We start from the raw sequence: 23,270 nt of genomic DNA, 5'->3' as shown, positions 1-23,270 counted from the left end.
CTTATTCCTTCAAAAATTGAAGGACATCTAGGTTGGTTCCACAGTCTGGCTATTGTGAATTGAGCAGCTATGAACATTGATGTGGCTGTATCTCTGTAGTATGCTGATTTTAAGTCTTTGGGTAAAGGCCAAGGAGTGGGATAGCTGGGTCAAATGGTGGTTCCATTCCAAGCTTTCTGAGGAATCTCCATACTGCTTTCCAGAGTGGCAGCACTAATTTGCAACCCCAGCAGCAATGTATGTGTGTACCTTTTTCCCCACATCCTTACCAACATTTATTGTTGCTTGTATTCTTGATGACCGCCATTCTAATTGGGGTGAGATGGAATCTTAGGGTAGTTTTGATTTGCATTTCTCTTATTACTAGAGATGTTGAACATTTTTTCATATATCTGTTGATTGCTTGTAGATCTTCTATGAAGTATCTGTTCATTTCCTTAGCCCATTTGTTGATTAGATTATTTGTATTCTGGGTGTAGAGTTTTTTGGGTTCTTTATAGATTCTGGAAATTAGTGCTCTATCTGAAGTATGAGTGGCAAAGATTTTCTCCCACTCTGTAGGCTCTCTCTGCACATTGCTGATGGTTTCCTTTGCTGAGAGAAAGCTTTTTAGTTTGAATCTATCCCAGTTATTGATTCTTACTTTTATTTCTTGTGCTATGGGAGTCCTGTTAAGGAAGTCTGATCCTAAGCAGACATGTTGAAGATTAGGACCTACTTTTTCTTCTGTAAGATGAAGGGTCTCTGATCTGATTCCAAGGTCCTTGATCCATTTTGAGTTGAGTTTTGTGCAGGTTGAGAGATAGGGGTTTAGTTTCATTCTGTTGCATATGAATTTCCAGTTTTCCCAGCACCATTTGTTGAAGAGGGTATCTTTCCTTGGTTGCATATTTTTGGCCCCTTTGTCTAGTATGAGAAAATTGTATTTATTTGGGTTTGTGTCTGTGTCCTCTATTCTGTACCATTGAGCTACCTGTCTATTTTGGTACCAATACCATGCCATTTTTGTTGCTGTTGCTTTGTAGTAGAGTTGAAGATGTGGTATTGCGATACCTTCTGCTTCACTCTTCCTGCCAAGGATTGCTTTAGCTATTCTGGGTTTCTTATTCTTCCAGATGAATTTCATGATTTCTTGCTCCATTTCTGTAAGTTACATCATTGGGATTTTAATTGGAATTGCATTGAATCTGTATAGCACTTTTGGTAGTACGGCCATTTTGATAATATTAATTCTGCCTATCCAAGAACATGGGAGATCTTTCCGTCTTCTAAGATTTTCTTTACTTTTTCTTTAGTGTGAACTTCTTTTTGATTCAGGTAACTTAACATCTATTATGGGGGTCTTTTTGTTAGAAATTTTTTACTCAAGTTTTTTCCTTCCCTTTATTTAAAAAAAGGGAAGAGTGTCAGAGAAGGATGTGATCAATAGAGATAAAAGGTCAGGAATAAAGATGGTCTTCCAAACTTGCCTTGCTGGATACATGCTACTTTGAGAGCTTAGCACAACTGCCATCTTGCAAATACGTTCTGGACAATTTAAGGCCTTTCTTCCAATCTGTCTTCATGCTGTCTTTTTATTCCTTCCAGTTTTCTATAGCTTTTTCTTTTTATTCCAGAGCTCATCGCTTTTCTTTCCCTCAAGCTTGCTTGTTTCCAACTCTTAGTGCCAGTTTCTTTTTCTTTATTAAACATTTTATGAAAAAAGAGGAGCTTCTTTTATTCAGTACCTGTATTTTTTTCCCGTGTACATTTGAACATAACTTTCTGAAAGTAAATTCTTTAAAAATAATTACTCTTCCTTTATTTTCTATCCTGAGATGATGCTAATTATCATTAAGGAGTTTCAGGTCCTATATGAAGATGACACCATTCTAATGATACCAAAAGCTCAGTCTTTGTCCCTGTTGCTGATCCAATAATGGGAACAAGGTTTTGAGAAAAAGCAAAGGAGAAACACAGAGGACTGTTGTCCCAGAGGCTATGATTCTCCCTCCCAGGGAAAACACAGGGCTTTTAAAAGAAGACTGCAAGGGGCTGGGGTTGTGGCTCAGTTGTAGAGCATTTGCCTCGCATCCATGGGGTACTGGGTTCAGTCCTCAGCAAGGAGTGGGCTCCAAACATTATCAGTAGATAAAACTGATTACTTACATCAGGGGTCCTTGGGAGCTGTTGTTCCAGTTCTCAGGTTTGGAGTTTCTTTATTCTTGTGGGCAGGATTATTACTTTTTTGGGTAGTGAAGGACACAATAGCTTAGCCTGGGACAGGAAAAATGTTAGTCTTGTTTGTCGTGCTGTTCGGGAGGAGGAGAAGGAGAAGAAGAAGAATAGAGAAAACAAAACAAAACCATGTCACTTTTAAATCTACTTGTGGGCAAGTAGCAAAGTTTGTACTCAAAGCATAAAGTGAACCCCTGTTAGGCTAACTTGCATCATCAGCCTTATTTTCAGTCTTTTTAGGAAACTTTCACTGTAATTTAACTGAGCTGATCAATGTTCCCTAAGTTTATCCTTTGATAATGAAAATTAATTTTAATAAGCACAGATTTCATTTTAATATGGATATTAACTTGGTACAAATATTCCATTATAAAGAGGGTAACTTGGTACAAATATATTCAGTCTTTATATGTCCTAAGAGCTGAGGTTTCTGATTTCTTAATCCAATAAAGCTTTATAAAGCTCTAATACACTTTTATAATTTGTTTTTGAAGTGTTCTTCACAAAAGGATTATGTGCTTCTTGCCACTAGAACACCACCCAAAGAAGAGCAAAATGAGAACCTCAAACATCCGAAAGCTAAGTTGGATAATTTGGATGAAGAATGGGCCACAGAACATGCCAACCAGGTAATGGTATTTATCTCTTTATATAGTTAAGTTTGTATCTATTTGACTAACAAGAAAAAACACTTTGTTCTCGTTATTAGACTAGGATTTCAGAATACTTCTTAAATAGCTGCCAATGGTTGGATTCAAAACAGCTTTATAGAAGGCTCTGGACTTGAAGGCTGAGTAAGACTTTGCCAACAGAAGTCAGAGTACATTGAATACAGCTGGAACAATATGAATAAATGAACCAGAGCCATAGAGGAGAAACGTATGTTAGGAGAATAGCAAGCAATTAGGTATAGAGTTGAAACTTGGAGAATGTAGAAGAATATAATTACGCATAAGACTGGAAGGGGCCAGTTGATTGATAAATTTTGAGTGGTGTCCTAAGGAATGTATTGGTAGATGTGGTAGACTTTCAAAGCTTCTTATTTTGAGAAAGGGATAGTGTGACTGATTTGCCAGTAATTTACAAGATAACTTTTATATCTTTGAACAGTATGCATGCAGAATAGAGAGACTGGAAATAATAGAAAATGTATAGTTGGAGTGTAGTCCAAAAAGTGATGACATGTCCCTTAACTAGGGGAACAGGGCAGGAGAGGCATCTGTTTATTAATTGCTATATACTGAGTGTCTAGCATAGTGTTTCCATAGTTTTTAATGGGAGCTCTAAAATACTGGATAAATGAATGCCTGAATAGAGAGACACAGTAGATTGTGCTTCTTGGCCATATGATTTCAGAGAAAGAGCTAGAACCAAGATAAAGTAGATTGGAAGTGAAGAGATACGGGGTGATAGAAGCTAAAGATGACTGAGAATGTTAGCATGGGTGTCTAGGAGGACAGTATTGGCAATATGAGAGGAAGAAATAGAATTCAGACGTGTGGAAATATAAGAGAAAGTCAATTCAGCATGAGGGAACAGCTCTAGGAAGGGCACAGTTATGAAGCCTAGGGATATGTAGTAAAACTGTGATCAGTTTTTAACTGATTATTAAATATTTCTGGGTAAGTGGTGTCAAATGAGGTTCAGAACATCAGATTGACTAGATTCTAGAAAGACTAAAGTACGAGTCTAATACAAAGATGTTTATTTTATTTTGCTGATTGTGGGAAACCATCAAAAAGATTTCAGAAGTTATCTTAGTCTTTCAATCTTTTGAGAAAGGGGTGTATATATTGATGTAGCTGAGGATGTTATGAAGTGATTTTATTTATAAAATAACCTTAATGTGAAAAGCCGAGGACACTCTAGGAAGATTGTGAACATAATGGTATCCCATTCATCTTTGTTACCATGTTTCTCCTTATTTTGACTGATTTTTCAATTGTTCCTACCCTGATGTTATGTATATAGTTGGTACTTGGTAAATACTTGGTAATTTAATATTTGTTTTCTTAGAAAAGTATGAATATGCTTATGGGAGCTAGTAAAGTATTTTTGTTTTTAGGTATCCAGAATGCTACCAGGAGGACTTTTAGTTCTTGGAGTATTTATTATTACAACTTTGGAACTGGCAAATGATTTTCAGAATGCCCTGCGCAGAGTAAGTGTGAAATACCAGAAATTCTTAATGAGTCAGTTATATATTTTTTAATTAATTTTTTGTGTGTGCAGTTACCCTAGGTATATTTAGATTAGTGTTGCATAATTCATTATGCTAGGATTATGTGGAAATAGCTTTTTCTACCCAGTTACTTGGATATCTTGAATGTAAGGAATGTAAATGTTATTTTCAACCAAAGCTACATGTTTAAAAGATTTTTACTTTACAGATATGAAACAAGTCATAATGACTTAAGAATTTTTCTTGTGCAATAGTAGTTTTCTGCTGGATTGCTATAATGTGAAATTATTCTGTTCAGTTTTCTTAAGATCCTGAGAATAAAACGTAAATAGCAAAACTTATTCTTTATTCCTGAACAGAGCATATATCCTAGATTCCCTGTGTATTTTGTTTTATTCTTCTATTAGAGAATTGGGTAACCTTGTCCCAGACTGTTTTCTCTTAAACCCAAACCTAAATCAAACTCTGTGCAGGCAGTTTTCATCTCTATTAGTACTTAAGACCCAAGTAAACTTTCACACCTCAAGAGAGAAAATAAAACCTTATACTCTTCGGAAGTATAAAATCCCACAGATTCCCCAAAGAAATTTTTTTATTATTTTTACAGACTGCATTTTGATTCATTGTATACAAATGGGGTACAAGTTTTCATTTCTATGGTTGTACACAATGTAGATTCACACCATTCATGTAATCATATGTCTACATAGGGTAGTACTGTTTCATTCGACTATCTTTCTGTCCCCTACCCTGTCCCACCCCATTTTCCTCTACACCGTCCAAAGTTTCTTCATTCTTCTCTTCCCCCGGTACCCCCCATTATATATATCGTCATCCACTTATCAGAGAAAACATTTGGCCTTTGGTTTTTTGGGCTTGGCCTATTTCACTTAACTTGATATTTTCCAGCTTCATCCATTTACTAGCAAATGCCATAATTTTATTCTTCTTTATGGCTGAGTAATATTCCATTATGTGTATATACCACAGTTTCTTTATTCATTTATCTATTGAAGGGCATCTCAGTTGGTTCCACAATCTAGCTATTGTGAATTGAGCTGCTGTGAACATCGATGTGGCTACATTACTGTAGTATGCTGATTTTAAATTTTTTATTTAAAAAGTGTGCAGCTTAGAACCCAAGGTGCTACAGATCATTCCAGTTTTGTGGCCTCTCCTATCACATGTCCCACTCCCCTGTCTTTAGTATTCGTGCCTCAGTGTAAGCAAAGAAAATAGAGGTCTTCCCTTCTTTGGCAAATTGTTCATACTTCTACTATCATTTCCCTTTTAAGTAAATTTACCTGTTTCACTATAGCTCATCATCTTTGGCCATTTGAGATATAGTTTAAATATTTATATATTACATGTATTTACTGTTATGAGCATTGCTCGTGCGTGCTTTTGTGGTTGGTGCTGAATTGAGTGAAGTATATATGTATTCAGTGTTAGAAATCTCCTTCCTTTTGCTTTGGTATCTTGTTCTTAAGAATGTATTTTAGAAATGCTGTATCTTAGAAATTGTCAAGTTTCAATTATCTAACTTTGTTTCTATTGGTCTATACTGAAAGACATTGTAAGGAATAACCTTATAAAACTTGTTAATCTTCTTCTGTAGGGTTTATTGTTAAAAATGTTGGTCATCATATTATAAAATATTATATTTCTGTGTGAAATTTCTTTGATGTCATCACCAAGAAAGTTGTACCTCTTTTGATCAGTTTTTGTTTTCAGCTTATGGACTATCTTAATTAGATAACAAATCAGATTTCTCTCTGCATATTTTTGTTAGAACTACATTTATGACAGCCTTACCCTTGTTTCACACATGCATTTTGTAATGATTTCTGATACAGATTTATGTCATTATTCTGATTTTTTTCACTTTTAATCTGTTATTGCTCTATTTTTTGTGTCCTTATACATTGCTATAAATCTTGTGACTTGGAAATAAGGAATGCCCAATTGGTAACATGCTGCATTTTTGTAGTTAAAATCATGTTATTTCTCATTCTAATTAAAATAAAATCTCTATTCTATATTTTATGTAAATGCTGGTGCCCAAAATCAATTTTTCATATCCAGTTAATAATTAATGACAGTGAATTATATCTTTCTATTTACCCAGTTTTTATGTAAATATTTAAAAATGAAATCCAAAATGGTAAATGTTCTATATTTTAAAGGACAGAAAATTGATAGACTCATGGGATTTTAAAGATAAATAGGCACTTTGGGGACATGTAATTATCTATTTCTAGATTGACTTTTTTTCATTTTTCATTCAATTAATGTGTATTTTTCTGTCTTTCAGCTAATATTTGCTATGGAAAAATCTATGAATAGAAAAAGACTGTGGAATTTCAAAGAGGATGAAGTCTCAGAACGAGTGATACTTCACATTTGCTCATCTACAAAAAAGTATCTTTTATTTAAGTGTTTATATTTAAATAGTGTATGGTACCCAAATAATATTTTTGCAAGTTTTTTTTTAACATTTGTTTATTCATCATTTTAAAAAATAGACATAGTTTGTAAGTTTTTTGGTAAATATCACATAATTAGAGTTGCCAAAAATAATAGCAATAGTAATAATGACTGTTAATCGTGTCCCAGATTATAAAGAGTTAGAGGTTATAAAGAGTTAGAGGTAGCAAGAACTCAGGATTCTGAATTTTTACTGGCTGTATACCCTTGTACATCCAAGCACAATAGATTCTTTTTTTTTTTTTTTTTTTGAATCCATAATTTTTTTAATTGGCGCATTACAATTGTATATAATGGTGGGATTTGTTGTTACATGTTCATATATGAACACAATGTAACCTTATAGTTTGGCCAGTATTATTTCCTGGTTTTTCCCCTTTCCCCTCCCTGTGTCTCCAGGTCCCTTTCTTCTACTTGTCTCATCTCCCTTTGATTTTCATGTGAAAATCTTTTCATTTTTCCCTACTGCCACCCACCTTTCTTTTCCTCTCTAGCTTTCACATATGAGAGAAAACGTACAACCCTTGACTGTTAATTTGTCTTATTTTGCTTTATATGATGTTCTCAAGTTCCATCCATTTTCCTGCAATAACATAATTTCATTCTTCTTTATGGCTGAATAAAACTCCATTTTCCATTTATTCATTGATGGACACCTAGGCTGATTCCATGAAGCACAGTAGATTCTAGAGAGAGAAAAATGCCAACTGATAGCATAGGCAAAGTAATTTTTTTTAAATTATGTTAAAATTTTCACCTTCATTTCCTAAAGATGAAATGTGAAATTTAAAGCACAGGTACCCTTAACTGAACAGTGTAGATATCCAAGAAATCCTTACACTTTTGGCCAAGATGAAAAGACAGTAACTGTAACTTTCTAGGACAGAGGGACACCCCCCCACACCCCGCAAGTAAGAAACAACCTCACTAAAGAAATAATACAATCCAAGGGCCCAATATATTGAGACCTTCAGAAAACAAAATTTTAAAAGTGACCATTCCTGCAGAAGATGATTTTTAACTGGAAAGTTTCCTGTGAAGGCCTTTTGACCAAATAAATATTCTCAGACTTGATCTCATCCAAAACAGCACTCCTTTTTGTTGTGGAAGATATATTTGTGGAAAATTTCACAAGTACTTCCATTCTATTTATTGTGATTAGCAGTGTTTATAAATGTAAGGAAATAGTTTTCAATTACCACAAGTATTATAGACCAAGCAATTTATATTTATGTGCATATACAAATAAATTTATATATACATGTACATACCTATACATTTATGTATATGTAAGTGTATAAAGTGTTATGATTTGTAAGAACTCTTGGATGCATGATTATTTTTATTTTTTGATGATATATATTCTCGTGATTATAAAGAATTGCTTCTTATTTTGGTCATTTCTGTCCTTAATTAGTAAAGAATATCTTGTCGAACTTATGATGTCCACGACCCAAAGGTAAGACAAAATTACCCTTTATAGATTTTTCTCTATTTTTACATTAAAATTTACCTTTTATTTAGTTTAAATAATTTTGATGCCTTTACTTTCTATTATTATCTACAGCCACCTGTAGTTTTTATTCTGAACTAAGATTAATTTTATTATAGGCAAGAAAAATTTATACTTTTTTTCATTGTTAATTTTTTTTTCCAGTACTGGGGATTGAACCCAGGAGTGTTCTACCATTGAGCTACACCAGACCCATTTTTATTTTATTTGAGATAGGGTCCCATTAAGTTGCTGAAGCTGACCTTGAACTTGTGACCCACCTGCCTCAGCCTCCTGGGTTGCTGGGATTACAGGCATGTGCCAGTATGCCTGGATAATTGTGAAATATTTTTGTTAAGCTCCTTCTACCTTGCTTATGTGTTTAGTTTTATATTTGAGAAGCTGATAGTAAAAGTGATGAGGACTGTTGGTAGCTATAGTGTCTAGCAAACAAGCTACCAATATTCTGCTGATTCCAGATCAGCATTTTGTTAAGGTGTCTAAAAGTAAATGAGAAAAAGTCTGAAAGCAGTATGGTTAGTAAGAATGGGACAGAAAGGAGAATGCCTGGTACTTAGTAGTTGCTCAGTTGCACATCAGAATCTTCAGAACTGACACTACTGAAGCTATAGGTGAAAGGCAGGTGCAGAGGACTTTCCAGAATTTTAAATATGAAACTTTACAATCCTCTTCCTACCAGGGGTTGTCGGGGGTTGCCAAGGTTTCCTAGAATGTATTTAAGAGTACTGAACTTAATGCGTGCTTTGTTTTTTAGTTTGTACTAATGTCCTTTGCTCAAGGAATTTGGCCACATATATTGTGTATTGGTGTGTTTGAGTTATTAGATTGTGCAGTTATTGGTCTTTACATGGTTTTTTACCTAAACCACATCATACTTTATTTTTTCACCTTCTTCCCTGCTAAAGAGTTCAGCAAGACCAGCCGATTGGAAGTATCAAAGTGGACTGTCTACTTCATGGCTTTCTCTGGAGTGTACTATTCACATTGATATTCACATTCCACTTTCTTCTACTTCTGTCAACTATACTCTGGAAAAAAATACAAAGGTATCAGGGTAAAATCAATTTTGTTTAGTGTTTGCTGAATGGAAAATCTGCTGTTATTCTGGTTGTGTCATTCATTTTATAATTGTCAAAACATTTAAAATTTTGTCAAAACATTTATAATAATGATTGTTATATGAGTAACTTATTCCAGATTAGAATTTTTTTAGAAGTGGATCAAAGTCATACTAGTATCTTTAGTGTAATAGGTATGTAATACATGTTTATTAATTAACATGTATGAAAAATAATTATGTAAGTGGCTATACTGTTTGGTCTTACACCTTTCTCTTGGTTCTTGTCAGTTTCTCTTCACTTTTCCAGCCCTTCTTTTGTATTTCTGTGTCATTCTTTTTTGTCTCATTTTTTTTCCATTTTTTTTCATATTTAAGAAGGCAGATGGTGCTTGCTTATATTTCCCTTTTTAATACTGCATTAGATTATTTGTTTAACGTTCTTTTTCTCCTATTTAAAAAAAGATAATGGGCATTATTGATTTTAATTGTACTGTTTTCATGTAGTTTAAAAGAATTCAGAGTTTGATGTAAATGTTAGTTTAAGATAAAGATCAGGCAAATAAATATGGATAAAGTGCCAAAAAGTTAATATGTCTTTTTAAAAAAATATATTTTTTAGTTGTCAGTGAATGTTTTATTTTGCTTATATATTTATATGTGTGCTGAGGATTGAACCCAGGGCCTCACACATGCCAGGCAAGTGCTCTACCACTGAGCCACAACCCCAGACCAAGATGTCTTTTTTTTCTTTTTCCCTTTTTTTTTTTTTTTTTTTTTATGAGACTGGACTTAAATACTGTGTTACTGATACTTAGGGCTTTTCTTTTTTATTGTGTTCAGTGGAAAAAAGTGGAGTCTAGAGAGTTAGAGATGATGTTATATCTGAAAGATTTTCTTGTTCATGTTGCATTCCTTTTAAGAATGGACTTATACGCTGGGCCAAGCAAATAGAAAATGGTGTTTACTCGATTAATGGACAAGTTAAAGATGAAGATTCTGATCTATTAGAAGGACAAGTAAGTTAAAATCATTTTTATTTATGAAATAAGAAAAAATAAAAGATGGTTTATCTTTAGTCCTTGGCTTCATGAAAACAGGTTTTATCTATTCATTTCTAAGATCTTTTAAAGTAGAGGGCAGACATTTTTCTAGGAAATGATGGGAGGAGATTATTTCTGATATAATTGAGATCCTGAACCCTACAGTAGGAAGTGTCATCTAAATCTCATCTAATATCTTAAGTTGTAAGCTGCTTACTTGAAAGTAAAGGTCTCATGTTCTATCATGATAGCAGTTTAAAAACGAGGTGTGGCCATTTTATGGGAGGATCTGCAGATGGTTCTAACATAGGTTTGACCTATAGGAAGGGGAATGAGTGATCTCTCCCTCTAGACCAGGAATCGGCAAACTTTGTGTAAATAGCCACATGGTAAATATTTTAGACCTTGCAAGACCTGTTGTCTGGTTACAACTATTCACCTCTGCTGTTGTAGTGTGGAGATAGCCACAAATGATGATGTAAATGGATAATAATTGTTGTGTTTCAGAAATACTTTACTTTAGAGACAGGTAGCAGTGTGGATTTGGCCCATAGGCAATTGTTTGCCAATTCTTGCTTTAGAGGAATCAAAGTAGGAAATGGTTTTAAGAGTACATATTAATTGATATAGAATACATGAAGCAGCTTATCTTTTATAAAAAAAGCTGTTTAAGTAGTAAGAGTTGTTTTTTCTTTTAGTTACTTAGTACATGTAGAATAGTTCCTAATTATCTTATGTTCTATTTACAATCTCAAGAGTATAGCTTTTTAACTTTTGTGGGTTTTATTTTTTTGTTTTAGAAAAAATCTTTGAGAGGAAATACTCAAGCAACTAGTCATTCTTTTAATGTGCAAGTGCTAACACAGTTGGTAAGTATTTTTAAATACTTATACCACTTATTTAAAATATATTATTTTTTAGGATTACCATAATGAAATTGTTTATTTTTGTAATTAGAGAATAAAATAATTTTAGAGATGCAAGAAATTGTATAAAATATCCAGTTGGGAAGGTTATTCCCAGGAAACATTATTTTAATAAAACTTATTTGAATCTTTTGCCTCAAGGCTATTAAAATTTTAGCATCAAGTAGATTACAGTTTTTTAAATATTTACATTCATATACACATAAATATATCTAAATATTTGGAGTTTAGTTTTCATAAATAAAGTTTCAACTTTTAGCAACTTTATACAAAGCAAAAAAATGTATGCACAGATGTGCCAGGAGTTGTTGTATACTTAATTGAAGTAGTTTTTTACTTCTTCTGATATGATAAAATCAAAAGTATTAATTAGCAAGTTTCATATTTTTATATGGTTGTTTCAAATTCTACATTTCTTTGGAAATTTAAAGTTGGATATCTTGAAGAAAAAATGTTAAAAGTACTAATATTCCTAGAAGTGTAAATTGTGTTAGTGATAAAATTGCAGTTGGGAGATATATAGAGTATAAGAATACAGAGGAAATAGTGGAAGATAATATCGTAGAAGATAATTTGTTGTAATGATGTATGTTATCATTTAATGTAATATTATTTTTGTCAAACATTCAATTGGTTTCTCAACTGGAATTTTTGAAGTGACCAGTGTATAATAATTAAGTCAGTAAGTACTTGCTATCACTTTTCTTCTACTCAAATCTCATTGATTCTTTCCTTGTAGTGTGAGACTTATCTTTTAGTTTCCTTATAGTTCCACTGTCATTAGCCTTACAACAGTATTACTTTACCTGATTAGAGCAAGTAACTCTTAACTGGTCTCTTTCCATGTATACAGTCTTGCCCAATGTGATCTCTCTGCAAACCTTTATGTTGTTATTTGCGGAATGCCTCCCATATTACTACTTTACCCTGTATATAACTTCATATTATCCCTTCTGAATCACACTTTGCATTCATTTACTTACATTAATTTTTTCAGAAAATATTTGTAGAAGAATCAGACACTGATTTTACTACTCTCTTTGCTCAGATTCCTTAATTGCTCTGTACTGACTAATAAGAAAAGTCAAATTCAGGACTCTTCATAGTCTCAGCATATCTTTCATCCTTATTTTCCAAATCTTACTATTGTTTGTTTGCTCTCCCTTTAAAATTCTTTGCATTTCCTGAATCATGTGTCTTGGCAGCCATCTTTTTCTTATTTGCCCAGTCAAAATCCTATCTATTCCTTAAGATCTAGCCTAAAATGCCTCTATGTCTATTGGGTTTCATATGGTGGTGACCGTAGCTGGAAGTATTGTTCTTTTTTCCAAAATCCTGTATCAGTATCACTTCACATGTGAATGAGATAGATTCCCAAAGGCTGTTTATAAACCACTTTGTTCCTAAGTTCAGAGACCAAGAGGAGTTCATATTCGTAGAACCCAGCAACATTTTTACCAAAGGAATGAGTCAGTTCTTGTATCCTTTAGAACTCTTTTCTTTGATGTGCATGCATGTGTAAACTTTTATAGTCTAGTCTGTTTTGGAAAACAATGCCCTAACTAATACACATATATATTATAAATGTTTAATATGTGATGAGATATGTATCAAATTATATATTAAATATGTAAGATAGGGCATTATTTTTCAAAGTAGAGTAGTTTCATCTATAATAACGATTTGCAGAGTGGGTGAGGAAAGCCCATTACTCTTCTCCACTATCATCCTACTGATGTATTGATGAACTCTACATAAGAAGCTTATTCTAAATAGAGTATCAGCAATGTCACCTTGCTGCTTTGTTCTTTGAGAAGTATTTTTTGAATGGACCTGGGACTTTTAGAAGTGTTTGGTCTATGATAAGAGTTTTACTAACAAGACCTTGACCGTGATTAAGTTTGGAATTTTTTTGAAACACTAGACTTTGAACTGTATTAGACATTGACTACTCAGGCTCTGTCAGTAGCTATATATTCAAATTCTTTTTGTTCATCATTTTTCCTCATTTCTTCTTATAGGCATATAGCATTTTTCACAAGTTGTATGATTTGGATTTTGTTCATTCAGAATGGACTCCTACTATTAACTGTTTTATTCCAAATTACTTAAAACATCAGTTACATTTTTCATGTCCATTTTTTTTTTTTTTCTTATGGTACTAGAGACTGAACCCAGGAATGTTCAACCACTGAGCCACATCCCCAGTCCATTTTTTATTTTACGTTTTGAGACAGGGTCTCGCTAAATTGCTGAGGGCCTCACTGAATTGCTGAGGCTGACTTCCAACTTGGAATCCTCCTCTTTAGCCTCCTGAACTACTGGGATTACCGTGTGCACCATCACACCTGGTTTTTAGTCACAATTTTTTATTCCCATTTTGAAGATACGTATTTAGTAGTACTTCTCAGTATTTCCATGCTCTCTTTGTTTTGACACTAATTAAGATGATGAACTTAAAAATTTTTGTGGAGCGCCAGGCTTGGTGGCACATGCCGGTAATCCCAGCCACTTGGGAGACTGAGGCAGGAGGATCACAAGTTCCAGGCCAGCCTTAGCAACTTAGCAAGGCCCTGAGCAACTTAGTGAGACACTATGTAAAAATTAAAAAGGACTGCTAAAGTGCCCCTGAATTCAAGCACCAGTACCAAAAAAATAATAATAATAATAATGTTTGTGAAACACCTGAAAACCAAGCAGGAACTAATACTCCTTAGACTAAAGAAGATAGGACTTTGAGTTGAAAATGGTAACCATTTCATCCATTGGAAACCATTAATATCATTTTCAGCTGGGATAGTCATAGTTGATGTTTTGGTTTTGCCTAAATAAAGCATAGTATTACTTTTGGCATATGAAAGTTATGAGTTGAAAGTTTAAGTAAATAGTGAGTCTGTGTACTGTTTGTAATTTTTTAATATTTATCAGATTCTACTTCGTATTCTTTTGTGCATTTCTTATATCTCATGCTTTATTTCTACTGATAACGTTTTTATAAAACATCCTTTTATCTTTTAGCTAAGTAATCTGCAATAGTATATTTTTGGTGAATATTTTGAATGAATATTGGTATTTTAGATGTTTATGTTAATGAGAATACATTTAGGTATACTTGGCCCTAATTTTTAATCTAAATTCATAATGCTTAGAAAATAGTATGTAACTTAAAACCCTTTAATAACTTATGGAGACTATTTTCAAACAGTCAATTCCTTCTTTCTTCCATATGATTGCTAACGTATGTTTGAGTACTTCGTGTAGTTAAATATTGTTAACTTTTAGGACTTAAACATTTGTCTTTCAGCTTCTGAATTCAGACCACAGATCTACAGCCACAGTTCAGATCTGCAGTGGTTCTGTAAACCTTAAGGGTTCTGTGAAATGCAGAGCTTATATTCACAACAACAAGCCCAAGGTTAAAGACGCTGTGCAGGTACAGAAAGGAATAACTGGTATATGGAAAATGGACATATAACTTTTCAAAAATCCTCAAGTTATTTTCCTTGGACCTCAGATTTTATAATTATTATTATGATCTTAATTGATGAAGAGCGACTCTGTTGTACAGTCCAAATATATATGTAATTAGTTCCAGATTTTTTACACATAGAATATATCTTTTTTTGACTCTTAAAGTTATGATTATGCAGTCTTAGTAAGTACTGCACAGTTGTGAAATATTAGTGCATTTGAAATAATTTCTTTTGAGGGAAATTGAATTTTTTAAATAGAAAAAGTATTGATAGGTATTGTTGTATAATTCAGAATTTTAAAAAATGATGACTGGCATTTATGTCATAGTTATATGTGTCCTAACTTGGAATACTAGCAAGACTTTTAGGTGTGAAATTTCATTCATTGATTTGCTTTAAATTTACTATTTAAATGAGATCCAGGCAAATTTGTCTTTAAACTATAATTGTATTAATAAGCATGGTAAATAAAAGGAAATAGCAAATGGAATGATATGGGTGTATCAGTTATTGAGTGAATATGATTATACTGGGAAACAAAATTTTTAGGTTTTTTTATAATTAAATAATGAAACTCTAAAGTTTTTTGTTGTTGTTGTTGTGTTTTTGCTTGCCCTATCCCCCACCTACCCAGGCAGTGAAGAGAGATATTTTGAACACAGTTGCTGATCGTTGTGAAATACTATTTGAGGACCTGCTTTTGAATGAAATCCCGGAAAAAAAAGTTATGACTATAAAATAAGTACCTTTTTTTTGCATGTGTTCATATAATAAATTTTTAAATAGGTGCTATTTATAAACTGTGTTATGGTTGTAAATTCTCAAATATTACTCTAACAGACTTCATTATATTAAAAAATAAAGGCTGCTATGGTTTAATAACTATTTAGTCTTTGGGGAAACAATTTATACCAGCTCAGTAATTTGTGTTTAATTTTTTTCACTTACAAAAATTATATTTTTTGAAACTACACTTACTAAACCTAGTCCCCATTCCTACTATTCTGATATGAGAGGATTTTCAATTCACATTTGGATATATAAATAATTGAAACATACAGAGTAATTTTTTAAGGAAAGGTTTTCATGTTTATAGGGAAAAAAGTACAATTTCTGTATATAACAAACTTCTTTTAGTATTACTTATAGCCAGGATATTAGGTTTACTAGACTAATTAATGATAATCATATTTGTATTTTTAGTATATTGGATTGTTGGGATTGTTAGATTTAGCATCTATTTTTTTCTCTGCTGTGGAGAATATTCCTAAATGATTCTTCTTTGGAATACTACTTAGATGTGTGTCTTCAAAAAGATTTCTCCTTCAATTTTAACTTCAGACCAAATGGAAAACTTGGTCTTATTTAGATAATAAGTTGCTAATTTATCTTCTTAATTTGAAAGTTAGAAGTGCTTTTTCTTTTTTTAATCAGCAATTTAAATTTTTGCAACCATTTCCTTATTTGATTTATATTATTTTTTCAGGAAAACCCAGACACAGTGCAGTTTGAAATGGTTTAAAATTTTTGTGTGGCAGTAACACACATACATCATAGCCATCTTTGAAGTTTACTTAATCTGTTTCAAGTGGCTTAAAATAAAATAATGTCCTTATTTCAATGCATAGTTTATGTGCTGCTGTATAAATTGTAGTAACGCATTTCTACAACTAGGAGGCAGTCTGGTCAAAGAGTAGAGTTATTTCCCCAGTTCTCATCTCCAAACAAGTAAGACAGAATCTAGAGGGAACAAAGGAGGAAATGGCATTTCCTGTTCACTTAAGGCGTTGTTCACCTTCTGTTTGTAATTAAAGGTACCACTAGTTTCTTAATGAGGAACTCTAGGTTACTGTTAATGTGAACTCCACTTTTCTACTTGATCTTTATATCGGTAGCTTTTTAGTCATGTCTCTTGTTGACAGAGGTCATTTTTCACACAAAATCTCCATTTTTGTGATAGTTCATTAGAATCATAGTATTGAACTAAGCACCAATTATGTGTTTATGTCAGGCAATGTCTTTTATGTTAGAATTTGAAAAAATAAGTTGTAGTTTGTGAATATCCAAAGAAATGAAGTGGTTATTCATTATTTATATAGATTCATATTTTTTCCTAAAAATTATTTAAGGTTGTGTACAAAAGCATTACATATGAAACAGAGAGAAATAAATAATGAGGCAAATGGAAGAAGAAAAATAAAATAAGATGGGATTGGTAGTGAGTTTAGTACACAAAATATATGTTTTGATGTCCTAAAAGTTCTTGATATTGGACTCTATCTAGTAAGATGTAGTCAGTAGAGACATTAATACAAAAGTGTATGCTGTCTGTCCTGTATTCTTGATGTAGGTAGAATCCAGTTTGACTACAAACATGCATGAATAAGGAAAAAGTCAACTTATTATAAAATTCACAGTGCTTTAAATTAAAAAAAAAAAAAAAAGAAGTATGATAGCTTCTAGGCTAAGGACGAAATTCCCTATTTTGTGTTCCATTATAAGGCAGTGGTCACAGAAGAATGTATAATAAACAACATCTTTACACCAAAGGCAGTGATAAGTTTATAAGTGTCATAGGAATAGCATTTAGGCTCCTTGCAGATGCCAAGGTTATTGAGTTACAATAGAATTCAGTAAGAGCATTTTTGTGCCACATCAATTAGGAAATGAAAAAGTATTGTCATTTTAAACTTTATTTCTATTAGCTATTTTCATAACTTCCAAAGTATGTCTTCTAATGAATACCAATGACAGATCTATCTAAATATTGATAATGTTTCTTCTTTTAGATTCTGAAAAAGAGTTCTACATTCTCCCTTACCGAGTTTTTGTCCCCGTTCCTGGATCCAGTGTAAAGTTATGTGATTATAAATTTGGTGATGAATCTCCTGAAGAAATCAAAGACCATTTTATAGAGATGTTAGATCATGTGATTCAGATAGAAGACTTGGAAATTGCAGAGGAAATAAACACAGGTAATTAAGAACCTGATGAGATTACTGCTAAGATTACCGATGTGATGTCTGATTTAAATATCATGTCTTTATATTTTCTTAAAGTTAACTCTATTTGCTGCTTCAAATGTTAATCAAGTTATTTAAAATATATTTGACTAATTTCTACATGTATAAACATGCAGTGATTGTTTTTCTTGGAAATTGTACCAAAATTTAAGACATTTCAGTTTTTTTCAAACCTAGCAAGTAGATCTTTATAAGACCTGTCAACCTTAAATAAGTGAAAATGTTTAACGTTTAGATATCTATTTTAATGTAAGAGCAAGCTTTTCTTAAAACTAATCTTAATTATTTGATTAAACATCATGTCATAAAGTTTGTTAACCACTCATGTTTATTAAATATTTCTCTATATTATTTGCCTTTTTCTTTATTTTTTTAAATAACAAGTACATTAAAGTGAAACGGGCATTTCCGAAAATTAGATCAAGGTTATTTTTATAAAGAATAGATTTGTCATACTATCCAATTGTATAGAACAATTTGCTTCCCCTAGCTATAGTTTTCACATTTGACCTTATGTTCTGAAGCCTGTTTTTTTGTTTTGTTTTTGTTTTTCATTTTTTAGTAAGGAAAAGATACAAAAACATGTCTATAAATACAGAAGCGTTTAACAGTATTCCTGAAACATTTTAAGAAATTATGTATAAATGTCAATAAATATTTAGTAAAAGAGCAACTATCTTTGAAACTTACAATACCATAGAAAGTTTTTAGGGTAGTTTTGAATATGGGTGTTTATGATGTTTGAATATAATAGTTTTTTAAAGTTCTTTTTCTGATTTCTTAGTTATTTCTCTTTGCATAGCTAATTCTCATCCTCCACAAGGAGTACACTGTTGATTATGATGAGTCAAGGAAGTATTTAAGGAATTTCAAATCTGTAGGTAAAGTTTCAAGTTAGTTGAAGACCACCCAGATTTATTTTTTTCAGCCAGATTAATATTGATTATGAGGTAGAACCATGTGTTTTGAAGGAAAAAAAAACACTTTTCTAAATTATTTAGTGCTCATTTGTTAAAGAGCAGCTTTGTTTTAGTCCCTGAGAAACTAATATTTTAAAAAGTGGAACTCTAGTATATGCCTGAGCAGCTGGAAAGTACTTCCTTTTTGAAAGCACACTGGAGCCAGGTGGTGGTGGTGTCCCTATAATCTGAACTGCCAAGGGGACTGATGCAGGAGGATCTCTTGCTCCTAGGAGTTTGAGGCCAGATAGCCTGGGTTAAACAGTGAGATCTCCATCTGGAAAAAAAAAAAAAAAAAAAAAATCACTGCTTCCTTAAATATACTCTGACTTGCCTTTTTTGAAATACGCTACACTCAATTGAACTTAATACATGGTAGTGTTGCCTAACAATGGAAAGACATTCTGAGAAATGTGTATTTGGTTAATTTCATTGTTGTGTGAACATCATAGAATATGTTTTAACACAAACTTGGATGCTGGGGTTAGTCACTCAACATGACCTCTTGATGCACAAGAGACAGGTAAACATGAGGTATGTGAAGCTGATGCTGGCAGAGTATGGCATACCATTTTGTTTAAAAAAATGTCTTTTTTTCTTTTTGTTCTTCTTTTGTTTTTGTTTTTGTTTTTTCATTTATTTTAGGCACTGATGATTGAATCCAGAGCCTCCTGAATGCTGGACAAGCATTCTGCCACTTAGCTGTACCCTCAGGTTGTGGCATGCTGTTTTATAGTAAACTTTTTTTTTTTAAATAAGTAGGAGTGCACCGTAAAATATTGATGAAAAGCATAATAATACATAAACTAATGACATAGTTGTTTATTATCAAGTATATGTATAATGCTTAATTGTATGTGCTCTACTTTCATATGACTGGCAACACACTAGGTTTGTTTACAGCAGCATAACCACAAACGTGTCGTGCGTTGCTGTGTGACACAATGATGGCTGCCACAGCTGTGACCTCACTAGGTGATAGGAACTTTTCAGCTTCATTATAATCTTATGTAAGCAGTGTCATATATGGGGCCTGCCATTGACTGAAATATCGTTATGCAGTACATGGCTATATTCTATTAATATTAGCCATTGTTAGTACAGAACAGGTACTGTTTTAAAGCTTTATAAATTCTAAATTATTTAATCCTTACAACAGCCACTGTGATGTGGATGCTGTCGTATTAACCCTGTTTTTCGTTAAAGAGGATTTAAGCTCTGAAGGACTTAGTAATTTCTCATTTATATTGCTGTTAATGGAGGAACTAGACGTTAACTATTTGATTTAGCATCTGTGCTTTTTTCCTGACAGTTTTATTTATGACCTTCCTGTGAGCCTGACGAATACAGACTATAGGACTATTACTTTCCATCATGTAGATACTTATTTTAGCCTGTTGTCCTTCATTCTATCCTTTTGGCCTTAAATGAATGATGATACATTATCCTGGTTTAATTTATTCTTGATCATGACAGTATAATTTCTCATTTGTTAACTGGAATCTTAAATCTGTTATCATATGGTTTTCATATTTTTCAGATTCTTTGTCTCACTCTTTGTAAGTAGCTTGTCTAAACTAAGGAATGACTAATGGTAGCACTGTTTGCAAAACCTGCCCCATTTATCAGTTTCTTTAAAAATCAAATCTAAAATAATAGAAAGAGAAAGATTTCATTTAGATTTTTTTGGCTGTCATCGTAAATATTTTTGATTCATGTTTGATTTGTTGTTGTATTTTAAATGTAAAAGCGTATAGACTGAAGTTTATTAAGTACTTTTTAAGTTATACTTGAAAAAATTTAATAATAGGGGTTCATGTTCTTAACACTGCTAAGACATTAAAAAAAGAATTCAAGTAGTTTTGATCACTATAATATGGCCTTGCATGAACTTCCCCCCAAAAACTAAAATCCAGTAAATTCAAACTTTTATGAAATCATTATATTTGTAATTCAGCATGCATTTATTGAGTATTTCCTAAGATTCACAAGGGAAGGGACTTTTGCCTTTGTTGTTCTTTGCTGCATTTCTAACACTTAGCCTCTTCACATCAGAGGGACTCATTAAATATTTGTTGACTGAACAAAATTATTGGTTTTGTCAGTTCTAGAAATTGGGATCCAAAGGTCAATGAAATACTGATCCTGTCTTCAATGAGCCACCTAGAAGTTTTTTATTAAAACTTGTCATTAAATTTTATGTGCTTCGAGTAGGTCACTTTCATTAAACTTTCTCATAGTTCCTTGTTCTGTACATTTCTTTTTTAGGACCATGGCACACCTTTTTTTTCACACTTAGACAAGAAGTTTATAAGGTTTTTGTAGTACACCATACTGACCATGATTAGGGTTTAAAAAGGACATAATAGTCATGACTTTATGGCTCAATAGTTGAACATTATAAGGGGAATAGAACATTTTAAATTCATGAAAATACATAGTTCTGGTTGTTGCCCCAGAAATAGTAACTCTAGTTTACAGCATTTAGTGTGTCTATTTATCAGATATTTATTGAGCATAGCTCTATTTAAGGCTATAACACATGCAAATCAATAACTGGATTCCTTTCCTTAAGAAGCCTACAGTCTGGGCTGGAGATATAGCTCAGTTGGGAGAGTGATGGCCTCATAAGCACAAGGCCCTGGGTTCAATCCCCAGCACGGAGAGAAAAAAAAAAAGCAGCCCATAATCTGATTTGGAAGATGGAATGTCATATACATTATTATTCAGAGAATATAGTAAGGTCCTAAGAGTACTAGTATGTAAAAACTTAATCAGAATTAATGATCAGTATTTTAGGGTCTCCAGTTATTTGGTTAATAATTCAATCAGAAAAAGATATTTAAAGTTTAAGTTTCATCAATAACCTATAATCTACAGTATCAAAGTCTTTATCATTTTAAAATTTTAGTATGTCCTTTCCATTTTGTTTATTCTTTATCATTACTACCTTTGTATTTCATTTCCACTGAAAGGTCATTGAAGGCACATAACTATTTTATAAATTACTCTATAATATACTGGTTAATCCCACTTATACTTAAAGTCCCATAGTTTTGCATGTGTTCATTTTTGCAGATAAATAAATGAGCTTTAAGCCCCAACACAACATTCTTCTTTTCCATTATTTATATTATTTATCATTAGCATTGTTTGTATCATATGAAATATTAGCATGAACCCACTAATATGAAGTATTTTCAAACCTTAGATTTTAAATTTTATATATAAATATATAAAAAACATCAAGCTGGGCACAGTGGCCCATGCCTATAATCCCAGTGACTTGGGAGAATGAGGAAGAAGGATCACAAGTTTGAAACCAGCCTCTGCAACTTAGTGAGACCGTATCTCAAAATAAAAAATAAAAAGGAGTGGGGTTGTAGCTCAGTGGTAAAGCTTCCCTGGGTACAATCCCCAGCACCTTAAAAAAAAAAAGTTCATGTTATAACATGAAAGTTTCTTTTGTAATATACATAGATTTTCCTAACCATTTGGAATTAGGATTTCCATGTAAAATAAACCACAAAAAGTAATTCAGATGTTCAGATTAAAATCATTTGCACACTTCAGGGACTTTCAACTTGCTTTAAGTATCTGACTTTATTTCTAAGGTATTTGAAATTATTATTTGCTTGATTATTTTTTGATTATTTATGTTCTATAAGATAGTTGCCAAGTAGTTGCTATGTTTAAAATACATGTTTTGCCAAGTAAGTATTTTAAAATAACATAATTCTAAATGACTTAAGAGATGAAGGACAATTTGTTTGTCAAAATGACTCACTTACGGTGAGGGATAACTATGGCTTTAAAATTTCTTAGATGTGTTAGTCATCCCCCAGTAGACATTAACTTAATAATTCAGACATACTTTATCCATAGTATCAGATTGAAAAAATTGAAGACACACCTTTAAAATCTGGTGAAACTCATCTTTGACAGTTGTGTCTGGATATCAAAGCTGAAATTCATTTTTGTTTTTCAGTTAAACATTGATGAAAAATGAGTTAACACTAAAGTTGTATTTTATGGCTAAATTCCAAACTATAGTGATACTTTATTAATAAAAGGATACAGAAGACAACCAACTAAGAAATTCAAGTCCTAACATTTCATTGTAAGCTTCCAAATAGTCCTCTCTACCCATTAATGGCTTGGAATGAACATGTCTACAACTTTGCACGTATACGTGGTCCTTTTTCTTTCTTTCATTAAGAGTTGCTCAAGATGGTTACTTTCTTTCATGATTAATTCGGGATTTTTCTGAATTTAAAATTACTTGATTTTAAGGAATAGCTCCTATTAAGTCATGTTATTTATATCTAAATTTTCAAATAATATTGAAATGTTGATGAAATGACTTAATGTCTTGAGGTTTGAGTTTAAA

The 23,270-nt window shown here is 32.4% G+C and overlaps 1 protein-coding gene across 2 annotated transcripts in view; it reads left to right on the top strand.

Annotated features, from left to right (window-relative positions):
* The window catches only part of ODR4 (odr-4 GPCR localization factor homolog), a 35,250-nt gene that overhangs the window by 6,327 nt on the left and 5,653 nt on the right, over window positions 1–23,270 (top strand). The window contains exons 3-12 of one of the 2 annotated variants that reach the window (XM_079107742.1): window positions 2,712–2,846; window positions 4,283–4,378; window positions 6,714–6,820; window positions 8,309–8,345; window positions 9,305–9,445; window positions 10,380–10,475; window positions 11,300–11,368; window positions 14,730–14,858; window positions 15,533–15,623; window positions 17,688–17,873. In XM_079107742.1, coding sequence (XP_078963868.1) covers window positions 2,712–2,846; window positions 4,283–4,378; window positions 6,714–6,820; window positions 8,309–8,345; window positions 9,305–9,445; window positions 10,380–10,475; window positions 11,300–11,368; window positions 14,730–14,858; window positions 15,533–15,623; window positions 17,688–17,873 — 1,087 coding nt within the window. The remainder of the gene's footprint in view (window positions 1–2,711; window positions 2,847–4,282; window positions 4,379–6,713; window positions 6,821–8,308; window positions 8,346–9,304; window positions 9,446–10,379; window positions 10,476–11,299; window positions 11,369–14,729; window positions 14,859–15,532; window positions 15,624–17,687; window positions 17,874–23,270) is intronic. The other variant, XM_079107743.1, reaches the window with a different exon arrangement.

Source organism: Sciurus vulgaris (assembly GCF_902686455.1).
Source record: "Sciurus vulgaris genome assembly, chromosome: 12".
In the NCBI taxonomy this organism is placed as follows: domain Eukaryota; kingdom Metazoa; phylum Chordata; class Mammalia; order Rodentia; family Sciuridae; genus Sciurus; species Sciurus vulgaris.
The sequence above is the reverse complement of the archived record's forward strand: the minus strand, read 5'-3'. Positions and strand labels throughout refer to the sequence as shown.